This window comes from Lithobates pipiens, unplaced genomic scaffold (assembly GCF_037356315.1).
Source record: "Lithobates pipiens isolate NorthernLeopardFrog02 unplaced genomic scaffold, aLitPip1_a1.2 Scaffold_30, whole genome shotgun sequence".
In the NCBI taxonomy this organism is placed as follows: Eukaryota; Metazoa; Chordata; class Amphibia; order Anura; family Ranidae; genus Lithobates; species Lithobates pipiens.
The window spans coordinates 153075194-153089684 of record NW_027507791.1 but is presented as its reverse complement, the minus strand read 5'-3'; the positions used below and the strand labels follow the sequence as shown (position 1 = coordinate 153089684).

General features: G+C 39.7%; 1 protein-coding gene across 26 annotated transcripts in view; it reads right to left on the bottom strand.

Moving 5' to 3' along the window:
* GPHN (gephyrin) overlaps window positions 1-14491 on the bottom strand; it is a 935903-nt gene that overhangs the window by 203229 nt on the left and 718183 nt on the right. For 11 of the 26 annotated variants that reach the window (XM_077464979.1, XM_077464987.1, XM_077464985.1 and 8 more), the window contains 2 exons: window positions 5039-5110; window positions 1055-1096 (listed from right to left, as the gene is read on the bottom strand). The exons of 5 other annotated variants lie outside the window; for them this stretch is intronic. In XM_077464979.1, coding sequence (XP_077321105.1) covers window positions 1055-1096; window positions 5039-5110 — 114 coding nt within the window. The remainder of the gene's footprint in view (window positions 1-1054; window positions 1097-5038; window positions 5111-14491) is intronic. 10 more of the 26 variants (XM_077464983.1, XM_077464988.1, XM_077464990.1 and 7 more) reach the window with 1 other exon arrangement.

Genomic DNA, 14491 nt, shown 5'->3' with positions numbered 1-14491 from the left:
TTAAAATTTTCTTCTTCCTGTTGTTTAGGAAAATTAGAGAGTAAATCTCGATAACATGCAAAAAATTATGAAAACTTGGCACTGGTTCTAACCCCCCCCAACATCCAAATCTAAAAAAAAGTTTTCCCCTTAGTCTAACTTTAAGTTATCCATACACATATTCCATCTGGTTAGTTCCAACAATTGAAGCATTTGTTGTTCAGCACAATAAGCACAGTTGTATGTAATTCACATAAACTACCATAGTAGTGAATGCTCCAAAGTCACTAAACAGCACTGCATATTATGGGAAACAAAAGGTGGGTGAGCTTACAGTTTTGTAAGTGGCATAGTGACTTAAAGACATTAACATTATCAATATAAATACTATTAATTTATCATTCAAAGCAAATAAACTAACTTTCCTATAATAACTTTAGATACAGAAATATAATGAATGGTATTCCTCTAGTTAATGACTTAAAAGGTAGTCCCTCTCTGAACCAAAACATCTACTGAAATGAGAACCGGTTGTACATAACAATGATCTCACAATGACATTCAATTTTGTTGGCTTATCATGGCAGATATTTCCTCATCTTTTGCATGTTCAGAAATATCTAACAATTAAAGAACTTCAAAAACAGCTTCTGAATTGGGACCAATGAGAATAATATTTCTTATTTGGTACAACTTTTAACTAGTATTTTAGATCAGCCACTTGAAAATGAGCTGAATGTTACAAGATCAATTTATTTAGTACAAAGAATATATATGTTTTTTAATGTATAGATAGATACAATGATATTTATCTATCTATAGCTTCTTTACATTTGTGCAGTTGAAATAATGGTCTACATTGCAATAATTACACAAAGCCACAGTGAATTCCAAACAATGTCAAACACAGGAGCAAGGTGAGCATGCAAATACATATTTTTATATGCTATTTGTTCCCCACTTGTGCACAATTTAAGGCAAAAAAAAATACATGGTGGAGGTGAGGGTGAGGATGTGAACTATGTGAAAGGGAAAAGAAATAGAAGAAAAAAAAAAAAGTCACGTGCAAGTATACCTCCGAAACACTATAGGTGGATGAGCAGGAAGGAAGCCGAGCCTGGTTGTGCAGTGAGGGAAAAGAAAACACGGTTAAATAAGGAATGGTGTTAACAGAAAAGTTTCAGAAGTAAATCTGTAAATATGGTTTCAGAACTAAAACAATAGCAGGGGGTTCATTTAGAATCAGAACTTTTTTTCCAAGATCATATATGTTTTCAGAGCGTAATATGGAATTTCAAAAGGTTCTTGTTTGCCATACAGGACTACATATAACATAAGGGAACAATCAAAAATGATGTTTCACATATGCATGCATTATTGTTGCAATACAGGCAGGTTATTCACAGGAAAAAAACATGAATAAGTGACACATTTGAGATTTAAATGTACCACTGTAAAATTTAAAAATCATTGGGTAGTTCAATTGAAGAGACCAATAATAGTCATTACTTATTTGGTCAAATGCAATAAAGGTTAGAAACTACCCACCTATTTGATTTATTTTTCATGCATTAGTACAAAGACACAAACCAGAGCTACAGAAATATTTTTTCAATGTTATCACTATTTCAAAACCATCCAATAAACAATTTCCATACAACAAGCCAACTGACACACTAGGAACATTTATGAAAATAAACACACGAATATGGAGAAAAGTAAATTGACTTGTACTACCAGATAAAAAAAAAAAAATCAGATTTTTATAGTTGTATAAGTTATAAAATGCCCAGCATAGCGTAGTTATTTGAGCATATCAGTACAAACAAGAAAAGCACAAATTTAGTAACCTATATTTGCTTCTTATGGAAACAAAATTGTTTATGAAGTCCTCAACTCAAAAACTGTAACTATATAATTTCTAACTGCTCAAAACCTCTACTCATAAAATGTTGGCAGCTTTGTCTTGACTTGACATGAAAAAATAAAATAAAAATAAAAATAAAAGTACAGAATTTATAACAGAAGATAAGGCTCAATTGTATTTGCTAAAAATACAGAATGTACTAATTATATCCAAGAATCTTCAAACATTTATTGCTAATAAAAGATGAAAATACATACATCACAATAATATGTTTATGAAGTAATGAACAAGAAGCCATTTTATAAAATATAGTATATAGTAAGTACAAAATTTCAGAATCCCCTCCCTCCCTATAAAGAAGTGCTACAGGAAACAATAACTGTTCCCAGTGAATGGGGGTATTAATTTGTCATCTATAGCTATTAGTCGATTAACTTCAATGGTGAGGGCTAAGTACAGTTCAAAGTATGAGCCCATCTATGGAAATCAACCACACAAATATGCTGGGTATTATGCAATGCACTGTCACAAATATTATAGTGCTAAACAGATATCTGTAAGTAGCATCGACTGAACTGCCATCCAATCTGCCACAGAAAGCAAAATTATGGAGAAGATCTCATAGCTTAGAGGATGTTTAACTTTTTCCTTGTAAACATCTTGAAAACACATCAAGAATTTTTTTTTTCAGAGATTTACATAATTTAATAACAAAAGGATTTCCAAAAATTGCCATTAAAGTTTTACTTAAAGTATTAGTCAGCAAGTCACCGTTTGTTTTATCGACTTCACCATATTATAGGGTTTTTGCTAGAGATTTTTTTATAATTTATGTTTTTTGCCCAATACACATCAAGCACTTCCTCATACAACATGTCTTAATAGATGTGTATTTCAGAACTATAGTCTTCTAATTCCAACATTGTTTTATTCTATATTTTTCAGATCGATTTCAAATAATTCCTCCATCCATGGCCATTTTAAATTGGTGTAAATAGATTTACAAAAGATATCTAGTCTCAAACCTCAATAAATCATACATTTTGCTTACAAATAGAATTGTGTTGCATACCGTATATACTCGAGTATAAGCCGAGATTTTCAGCCTCTTTTTTGAGGCTGAAAGTGCCCCCCTCGGCTTATACTCGAGTCATCGCTGTCTGTCTGCCCGATCAGCGTGTCGAGCAGACAGACAGCGGCCATTCTAGGATTCAAAGGCCGCGCCTCCGTCTCCGCCTTCGCCTGTGATAGGCGGAACACTGAATTTCCCAGCAGTCTGTGTTCCGCCTATCACGGACGTCCTCTCATCCTCGTCCGTAGTATGAGGATGAGCGGACGTCCATGATAGGCGGACCACTGACTGCTGGGAAATTGAGTGTTCCGCCTATCACGGACATCCGATAGGCGGAACACTCAATTTCCCAGCAGTCAGTGGGAAATTGAGTGTTCCGCCTATCACCGACGGAGGCGCGGCTTTTGAATCCTAGAATGGCCACCGACGAAGAGCTGCGGGACGGGCCGGGACGCAGGCCGGGACGGGACGCAGGCCGGGACGGGACGCAGGCCGGGACGGGACGCAGGCCGGGACGGGACGCAGGCCGGGACGGACACAGGCTGGACGGACACAGGCAGGCTGGACACAGGTAGGCTGCACGGACACACACACACACACACACACACACACACACACACACACACACGGATGCATGCACACACAGGGATGGATGGACACACACGGATGCATGGACACACACACACACACACACACACACGGATGCATGCACACACACAGGGATGGATGGACACACACACACACGGATGCATGGACACACACACACACACACGGATGCATGGACACACACACACACACACGGATGCATGGACACACACACACACGGATGCATGGACACACACAGGGATGGACGACACACAGGGATGGACAGGCATGTCTCACCCTCGGCTTATACACGAGTCAATAATTTTTTCCAGTTTTTTGGGGGTAAATTGGGGACCTCGGCTTATATTCGGGTCGGCCTATACTCGAGTATATACGGTAAGTGCATTTTTCTAAATATTGTAATCTTAGCTATGATGTGGTTTTTGAGTCATACGACCTATGAAAAACACACCAAGTACAGTAAAACCATGGCAAAATTGCTGCAAAATCATTTTTTGGCACATTATCTGCACCTTTTTCTTTATTGGCAAAATGCCAAAAACAAAATTTTCAGCCAATATGTTTTGGCTGCTGAAATTTCGGTCCATCTCTACTCTTACCCATAAGCAGCCATTGCATAGTCACCGACATAAGCACTGCCCTTTTGTTTTGAAGGCTGTCACTGCACCAAAAAAAACAAAACACAGCTGCACTATTTTTGGCAATGCAGCACTCTACAATACAGAGTATTCAAATCTTTGGTGCATTATGATGCAAGTGGATTTTTGCTTGCTTTGTGCATTGGGGTATCATTCAAAAAAGATGGCACCACAATGCACATATTCCCATAATAGGCAACTGTGAATCCAGTATTAAAGTAGAAGCTCACAAATTTTAAAAATCCCCCCCCACTACTAACACATCTTCTAGCTTGTACTGGGCATTCACTAACATCCCATAGACATAAATGGAGGTACAAAAACAAAAAGACATTTCCAATAACATATAACTTCCACACAATATACTGCTTGAACATTTTGCTTTAGCTAAAAAAATATTTTTGTAAACACTTATAGAATATATTGGTTACTGTAGTTAGGTAATTTGATTCATAGGCACCAATGTAACTTTAAAATTTTAAATTTAAAAAATCATATATTGGAGCCTAGGCACATAAAAAAAAATCATTATTTGTCTCATTCATGGGATGAGAGAAATATATTGTCAACAATATATAAATATTTTAATAATTTTTTTCTCAGATTAGAGGAATGGGGGAATATATCCAAAAATAAATTTACAAATGTGCTGTTTCCTTACAAATGGAAATGCACTAGAAAATTTACTTATAAGGTCTCTGCAAATTCAAATGAAACCCCTGCTAGATGCAAATATGCACATGTAAAACTTGAATGGAGGAACAGGAATGTCTAAATAAGGGTGGTGATATGTTTGAATTCTGGTTCTACTGGCCATCAGACATTAAACAAAATATATAGATGCATGAAAAAAAAAATCGCTGAGGTAAATCGTACATTTACTCGGAGCGAGTATCCTTTGTCATTGCCTTGAAGGTGATCTCTGAGATTCTCCAGTTTGCGGTGAAGCTATATGTGGACATCAGAAAATCAATTGAAAAAGCATCCTGTTTCTTAAAAAAAAGAATGAGTAAAAACTTTTGTTTCAAATAAAAACAGTTCCTGCCACCATTTAGAAAACAACTAAATATATAAGTTTATATTTTACCAAATATGTAGCATGCACGGGGGGCACAAAAACTGCTATACAAAAACTATAAAACATTACTAACAATATGCATCTTTTTAACAGCAATTGCCAACTTCTTCACTAAAATAAGCTTACTTGTGAAATGTGTAAAAACATATCTGAAAAAAATGATAAATTGTGTTTAAAATATGTATATCAAAACACAAAAAAAGTTCCTAAAAACTTGAAATGCAACATGTTACAACTGAAGGGTGGTTATGATTATTGGCTCTAGAAATCATAAATGTAGTCAATGACCTCTAGTTAATTAAATATTGATTGTGGAGCTTTTGAATAATCTTATGAGGAATATATGCAGTAAAATGGTTGGTATATCTAACATTAAAAATTAGCATCCTAGTCTATGAAAAAAAAAAAAAAAAGAAGAAAGTAATACAAAGCACAAAAAAAATTTAAATTGTGAGTATGAATTAAAAAAAACAATAACAAGGTCAATGTTCAAGTATACTGTGAAGTGAACATAGTGGGGCTGTGGCTGATTTACTGACGCCTGATTTACTGAGTGTGGCTGACGCCGAGACATCATCTTAAAATAAATTCTGTAAATATTCACATAAATTATCCAGTCACGTGCAGATCAAATAAGCAAACATGTTTACGATTTACATGACTGGATAATTTATTGTATGAATATTCTCAACTCTGTTAGTGAATCAGTCTCAATGTGTCAAATAAAATAAATAAATAAATAAAATAAAAGAGTATAGCATAAAACCAAAGGTAGCCAAAATATTTTTCATCAAGAGAAACAAACTTTTTGCTGTTTTTTCTATTTTACCCATCCTTTTAAATTCTTGGCAACATCTTTAATAGGCAATTAAATATAACTCTAATAGCAGTCATATTAATTCCACACTAACACGTTCCTAAATACAATGCCTGCAATACTTTAACACAAAACAAATTATATATTTTTTTCTGATTAAGAGAAGGGACATTCACACACCTACCAGGCATGTAAAATGCTAACTAGAATTCAACGGCATGCAATCTGCCTTGGTAAGAGGTTGCATAAATTATCGTTCCAAGTTAGAGTGGTCAATTCTCTCTTCCTGTATTTTACAATGGCCATCTAAATGCTCCCTGTAAAATTCACAGAACAAAGACATCTCTACACTCAATACTAATCTGACAGGTTAAGACAAATTTTGTAATAGCTTATCTACATTGTCTAACGAATATAAAAAAAACTTCAAAATGGCTAAGACTTCTATACTTCCAATTTTCAATATTAATCCAATCTGATAGCACAAACCATGCTTTACAGAGTTGCAGTTGTTTAGATTTATGACAGTAATCCTAGCACTATTAAAGTGTATGTAAAGCAAACTTTTTTTTTTTTTAAACAAAATAGGGATGGGTCCAAGACCTGTCAGGTTTTTATTAATGTGTGTGCCCGTGCTGGGGAGGCTCACTACTATTTGTCTTGTGATCATTGTAAGACCGACACAAAGTGATAAGAAAAAAATACATTTATGGAGAGAAAATCATCCAATTGGGACACCTGATGGGTGTTCAGATGTGAATTATATACACTTTGAAGGGATTAACCCTCATTTACTGTGGCAACTTCAAGACAGGAAGTGAGGGGAAATCTCCCGAGTAAGTCACAGGCATCAAAAAAGACACCTGAAATGGGTTTTAACCTAAAACGAAAACAAAAACTTCTGACTTCACATACACTTTGGAAAGTGATCTCCATAGATATAAAAAAAAAAAAACAAGTGAATGCAGATATGTATATGTATTAAAAATAATAAATCATATTTTTCAATAAATCTAGTGTAAGTAGCTGTATTTGACTTGATACAAGCCTTTTGTTATCCACTATATATCAGCACAGATTGTGAGGAGGAGGGGCTGCACAAGGAGCCAATCAAGCGTTTTACATGTACACACATTGACAATGAACATACTCAAAACAGAAGATAACAGTGTGAACAGAGAGTGAACTGCTGAAGCGCCTTCTTTAGCCCCGTACACACGAGCGGACTTATGTCCGACAGACTTCCAAAGGAGTTCCGTCGGAGTTCTGCTGGAATTCCGACGGAGTTCTGACAGACTTTTCGGCCGAACGGACTTGGCCACACACAATCACACTAAACTCCGACGGATTCGAACGTGATGACGTACGACCCGACTCGAATAAGGAAGTTCATAGCCAGTAGCCAATAGCTGCCCTAGCGTCGGTTTTAGTCCGTCGGAGTAGCATACACACGAGCGGAGTTTTCGAAGGGGACCGGGTCCGGCGGAGTTCCTTCGGGAAAATTTGAAGCATGTTCCATATTCTAAAGTCCTTCAGACTTTGGCGAGTCAAAAGTCCGTTGCAGCCCACACACGATTGGATAGTCTGACGGACTCAGTCCTTCGGACTTTGGATGTTGAAAAGTCCGCTCGTGTGTACGCGGCATTAGTCTAACCACAGTGTAGGGGTAGGTATATAACTTAGAATTACCGCTCAACTGTAGCAGAGAAAGTTTAACCACCAACCTGGCTGAGCAGTTTGGCAAAACATGTAAATCATAGGATTGGCTTAACAGAAATATAAATTCTTTAGCAGGTAAAACAGCTACTTTTCCAATTGTGTATTTAGTAATTTGCCTGGAGTTCAGCTTTAACTGAAATCAAGACAGAAAAACACTGATGTACTAATTGATTTAGTTACAATTTACTAGTGACAAGATAAATCCACCCTCACTATACAACACTGGCTTAATAACTTCTTGTAATAACACCTATCTCTCCCTGCTCCATTGATATCTTGAATGATTAGGCTGCTCAGTGCTGCACTATCTCTTCTTCAAATGCTTCACTGTTGGGTGTGGCTGCTTCCACATCCAATTGATGTCCCAACGTAGTATGAACTCTGCAAAGGAATTAATGGAGAATGAAGAGTATAAGTGTTGAAAGAGCTTGAATAGATAGCAAAAATTTTAAAGAACAGGTTGTGCAGCACTAAACAGGCAACACGGTGAAAGTACACACAAGTATTATGCCCTGTACACACGGTCGGAAATTCAGACGGAAAAGGTCCGATCGGATTATGTTGTCGTAAAATCTGATCGTGCGTGGGCTCTGTTGGACTTTTTCCGTTGGAAATTACGATGGAAAAAGTTTGAGATCTGCATATAAAATTTTCGGACAACCAAATCCGATCGTTTCCGATCGTTTCTAGAGAATTCCGACGGACAAAGTGCCACGCGTGCTCAGATTAAATTACGAGACCAAAGCTATTGGCTACTAGGCCTCTACATAGTCCCGTCGTACGCAACGGACGTCACCTTCTTCCTATCGGATGTTCCGATTGGATTTCCCGACAACTTTGTCCGACTGTGTGTCTGCAACACAAGTTTCAGCCAATATCCATCTGAAAAAATCTGACTGATTTTGTGGTCGGGATGTCCGACTGTGTGTACAGGACATAAGACTTAGAGTGAGGCTTGTTTTCGCATATCAATGCAGTTGCATTGTGCTATCTTTTAGACTACCTAAAATGTACAATCTCTTATTTTGAAGTCCACAAATAAATCAGTTAAGAAAGTTTGTTCGGGAATTTTTTAAATCAGTGCATTCTAAAATGTGATCTGATTTGCATGGATTTTAAATGTGGTGTGAATCATACAGGAACTCCCTATGCATGGTATGAACGGGCCCTTGAGGTATAAAACAGTCTTATTTAACAAACAGCACAGACAATATTTATCGAAAATGAAATTATTGTAGTTGTTAATTTTTTTGGATTCATTTTCCTTGATGGTCTTTTTATCTAATGTACATTAGTAAGGCATCTGCCTGAAAAGGAGAAAGAGGAAGAGAGAAATAATTTAACAAAAAGGAAAGGAGGATAATAGGGGGGTGAATTCTCTTCTCCTTTGGGCCCCGTGAGTATCCACATAGCCCAAGATGACCATATCTTGAGGAATTTCTCATGGGTATTGAAGAAAACAGCTGAGATTTTCTTTAATCACAATCACATTCAGTGGAGAAATACTGTAACCTCAGAGAAGTTTATATTGGGGAATTCCAAAAATGGGCTATTGTTTTTTTGCTGCTGAATGTGAAGTGTCTGGAAGGGGCATGTTCAGTAAGGCTTTAACTGGATCCTTGTTTAGGTTACAGTCCAGAACAGTATATATTGAGGTAAAGACAAAAACTCATAACCTGCGAGCCTTGGGGCATGTCCAACAGATATGTAGCAATGTGCCTTGCTGTCCTCAGGTACAGAAACATAATGGTGAGTATTGGGGTATGGATTAAGCAATTCTGGAAGGTATAAGCCATCAGGAGAAAAATACTTTATACAAGTTCCCCAAGGCCAAGATGTTAAATTAACTTTTGGCCATAGAAATCCATACTGCCAACCAATTCTCTGCTGATAGAAATTTAGGAAGTACCTCCTCCCATCAGAGCATATAACGTGTTTTGCAAAAAGATTTGGAGGGTCAAATAGAAATTAAGGAAATAGGTCCTGGAGTTTGAGGAATAAGATGGCATTTCCTCTTGAAAGCTCTTAGGACAAGGAGAGTAGGAGTCCACTGCAACAAAGAAAGAAAGAAAATGTTGCATTTGTAAATATTGATAAAACTCAGAGCCGGGGGGCTACGTGTCTCTCAAAAATATTTGTTTGGTTTGATACCTTCAAAAGCAAGTGAATAATATACATCTTTAAAACCCAAATGGTGCTACCGATAAAATCTAGCTAGGGATTCCATTCAAGGGGGAAGAGAGGGCATTTATTTCTTTATAAACAGAAATATAAATACAAAAAAAATGCAAAATATATCACACTACAAAAACCAAAGTCTAATGTTGACTTGCCAAAAACACACATTAATAAATATTTTATAGTACCAGTATGTTTAATGTACAATAATAGTCCATGACTAACAAGTATCGACAATTGTTTTTTAACCAGATTTGTGAGATTAATGTTGTGTAGATGAATAAGATGTATATTTAAATCCTACTGTCAGCTTGCTAAAGAGGCCTGTTATTTTGGTATATTATGGTTTCCTTAAGTTGTGGGAGTCCTTAATAAGAAATTGCAAAGGGCTTAAAAAAAAGGATATAATAATATTCAAGGGCAGTCTACTTTTTGTTGTATTTGCACAATAAAGGGATAAAACATAGGGAAATGTGCACGTATTGCAGATAATAAATATTCTTTTCCCAGACATACGGGTACATTTTAGGAAGGAATGGATGAAACTGAGTACCACAACACTTTGGAATTACACATCAGGAAATAAATTGTACATTAAAAAAAGCCAACATCATGCAAAACTTTTTTTTAAATTAATACCCACTGGAGAATTCTTAGGAACCCAAAGAAATTGTGGCAATGATGAGAGAGGGAGGAAGCATTAACTGACAAATGTTGGACTTGGAGCTATGGCCACAAAGTTTTGTAAAGGATTTCCAATTACAGACTAAAAATTAAGAGTGGAAGGGAATAAAGCAACTATGTGAGACTGGTATCCATATGTTGAAAAGTTTTAGGGCATTTTGTCAAAAAAATCTGTATTTACTTACCAATAATAGTTAAATAGTCAAACAAGTAATCCTGAAGAAATCCATCATTTACAAATTTCCAAAAGAGGAGACTATCTCCAATTACAAAATGGGGCGGTTAGTTTTACATTACTGTATAAACACTACATTTAAAAAGCTAGTGGTGCAATGCATTACTTAAGTGTGGTGTACACAAGTATATTGAAGTGCTTTCCTAAAAGGTATTCATTCTTGATGGGCAATATGTTGGAGGTGTGGCCTCAGAAAAAATCAAAGGCAAAGGACTAGTTAGCGCTACTCCCCGTGGTGATCATGTTTCTGTTTGGTGGCAGTCATCTTAGTAGAGGCAGGACTTTACTTTCTTATGTCAAAACTTGCCCCTGATGTTTGGTGATGTGATGACTATTTTTAGCACAGTGGAAATGGCTTGACAGAATTTTGGCCTCCCTAGACACTACATAACTTTCTCTCCAGTCTGATTTTTATGAATTTTTAAAGCAGATGGCACCAGGAGGACCCAACTTTATCCCCCTCTAAAAAGTGTCAGTGATCTCTGTCATTCAAAAGCTGCTTAGATAAGAACATTTTCTACAGTCCAGAGTGAAGTGATTAATTTCCTTTTGTGACAGATTTGTTGTGGTGCAACTAGTGAGATCAGCACCCAGAGATTTTACAGTGGAGTCTATGATGAGACCCTCAACTAGAATGGTATACAATTGGATCAATTCTTTCAAATCTATCTGAGATCCACCCCTAGAAACAATACATGTGGTATTTTGGATCAGCTTGGTAGCTGTGGCACATTGGAGGGTACTTTGGCTACAAACATTGGCCTGCCAACTTGACCTTGAAAAATCCCCCTGCAACTTAATTTTACATGGCAAAGACTATATAGGGCTTCTCTGCATGCCATCCTCAAGGGAAACGCAGGTGAGAAGCACACTCATCTTCCCCATAATACACGTGTTCACACAAACTTATGCCGCGTACACATGATCAGACTATCCGGCAGACTTAGTCTGGTGGACAAACCGCTGTAAAGTCCACCGGACTTTCCAAACGAGCGGACCTGCCCAAACACGGTACTTTTGCGGTGGACTATCTGCCGTACTTTTAAAATTAACGGACTTGCCCACACACACGGAGGAAAGACCGTTCATTTTGAGCGTGGCTCCAGGTAGCCGGGACTATCGAAGGAAGCGTCGCTGGCCCCGTCACCTGGTATGGACTTAAAGGGGAAGCCCTACGCTGGAAAAACGGTGTGGGGGCCCCCCAGGTCCATATCAGACCCTTATCCAAGCACGCTACCCAGCCGGTCAGGAAAGGGGGTGGGGACGAGCGAGCGTCCCCCTCCTGAGCCGTACCAGGCCGCATGCCCTCAACATGGGGGGGTGCTTTGGGGAAGGGGGGGCGCGCGGCCCCCCCACCCCAAAGCACCCCCCTATGTTGATGAGGACAAGGGCCTCTTCCCGACAACCCTGGCCGTTGGTTGTCGGGGTCTGCGGGCGGGGGGCTTATCGGATCCGGGAGCCCCCTTTAATAAGGGGGCCCGCCACCCTATGTGAATGAGTATGGTGTACAATGTACCCCTACCCATTCACCTGTGAAAAAAAGTAAAAAAAAATAAAACACAACACACAAGGGTTAAAATTGTTTATTGCACAGCTCTGGGGGTCTTTCGTCTTCGGAGGTCTTCTCGCCGGACTCCTCTGCTATCTTCTGCTAGCTCTTTTACTAGCCCGGCTTTCTTCTTCGCCGCCGCCCTCTTCTTCCGACTTCGGGGATCTTGTCCCCCTCTTCAGGGGTCTTGTCCCCCTCTTCGGTTCTTCTTGCTGGGCCACCGCGCCTTCTTCTAGCTCTTTTACAAGTGGTGGCCCGGTCTTCTGTCGCCGCCTTCTGTTCTGTTCTTCTGTTCTTCTTGAGCTGTTGCCGTGTCGCTGTCTCTGGCCACAACGACAGGCACGTGGCGTGCGGCGACTTATATAGGGACATCGCCGGATGATGTCCCCGCCCATTATGATGTCACAGTCCCAGCATCCTCTGGGACTGTGACATCATAATGGGCAGGGACATCATGCGGCGATGTCCCTATATAAGTTGTCACACGCCGCGTGCCTGTCATTGTGGCCTGAGACAGCGACACGGCAACAGCTCAAGAAGAAGAGAAGAACAGAAGGCGGCGACAGAAGACCGGGCCACCACTTGTAAAAGAGCTAGAAGGCGCGGTGGCCCGGCAAGAAGAACCAAAAAGGGGGACAAGACCCCCGAAGTCAGAAGAAGAGGGCGGCAGCGAAGAAGAAAGCCGGGCTCCTCCGCTAGTAAAAGAACTAGCAGAAGAGTCCGGCGAGAAGACCCCCGAAGATGGAAGAAGATCTCCTGGAGCTGTGCAATAAACTATTTTAACCCTTGTGTGTTGTGTTTTTTTACATTTTTTCACAGGTGAATGGCTAGGGGTACATTGTACCCCATACTCATCCAAATAGGGTGGGGGCCGGGATCCAGGGACCCCCTTATTAAAGGGGGCTCCCGGATTCCGATAAGCCGCCCGCAGACCCCGACAACCAATGGCCAGGGTTGTCGGGAAGAGGCCCTTGTCCTCATTAACATGGGGACAAGGTGCTTTGGGGCAGGGGGCCACGCGCCGCCCTTCCCCAAAGTACCCCCCCATGTTGAGGGCACACGGCCTGGTACTGCTCAGGAGGGGGGTGCTCGCTCATCCCCACCCCCCTTTCCTGACTGGCCGGGTAGCATGCTCGGATAAGGGTCTGATATGGACCTGGGGGGACCCCCATGCAGTTTTTTCAGCGTAGGGCTTCCCCTTTAAGTCCATACCAGGTGACGGGGCCAGCAATGCTTCCTTCGCTGGTCCCGGCTACCTGGAGCAGCGCTCAAAATGAGCAGACTTTTCTCCGGGCGGGAAAAGTCTGTTCATTTCAAAAGTACAGCTGACTAGCACACACACGGCCGTATTGTGAGCCAAAATGCGAGTCCGGCGGACAGATTTAGGTGCACAACTACTTTCTTAGTCTGCCGGACTTTTGGGTAAAAAAAGTCCGCTGGAGCCCACACACGGGCGGATTGTTTGATCGTGTGTACGCGGCTTAAGTCAGTCACTTTGTCAATAGAGCTTTCAATTTATGTTACTGTGCTGCCATCTTAAATTTTCAGGCAGAAATGCTTTTAATAGAGATTATTCTAAGGACTAAGTAGGAGGAGCTAGTTATCAATATAAGCCTGTAAAGAAAGGACTCGGGTGGATTGTACAATGGGACTGACATACTAACCCAAGATCATGAACCCATTCCTGTGATCACTGAATGCCTTGAGTCCTGTTTCCAAGGAAAGTAGTTTACTGGATCAAAAGAAAACTCATTACCGTGTGTGTGTCCCTATTGGATACATGCTATTATTAATGTTTATGCTCAAGGTAAGAAGACTGTGTATGTGTGTCTAATCAGTGGTAATCTATAACCAATTGCTGACCGGCTCACGCAGATATATATCGGCAAAGTGGCACGGGTGCGCAAAACAATGTACCCGTAAGTTGCTGCATGCCCGTGGACTCGATGTCCACTGGTGACCCACAATCATGACACAAAGAGGCATAATGTAAACAAGGCATTTCCCTGTTCTGCCTAGCAACATGATAGTTCACAGTGATCAAGAGCAGTGATCTGTCATGTTCTAGT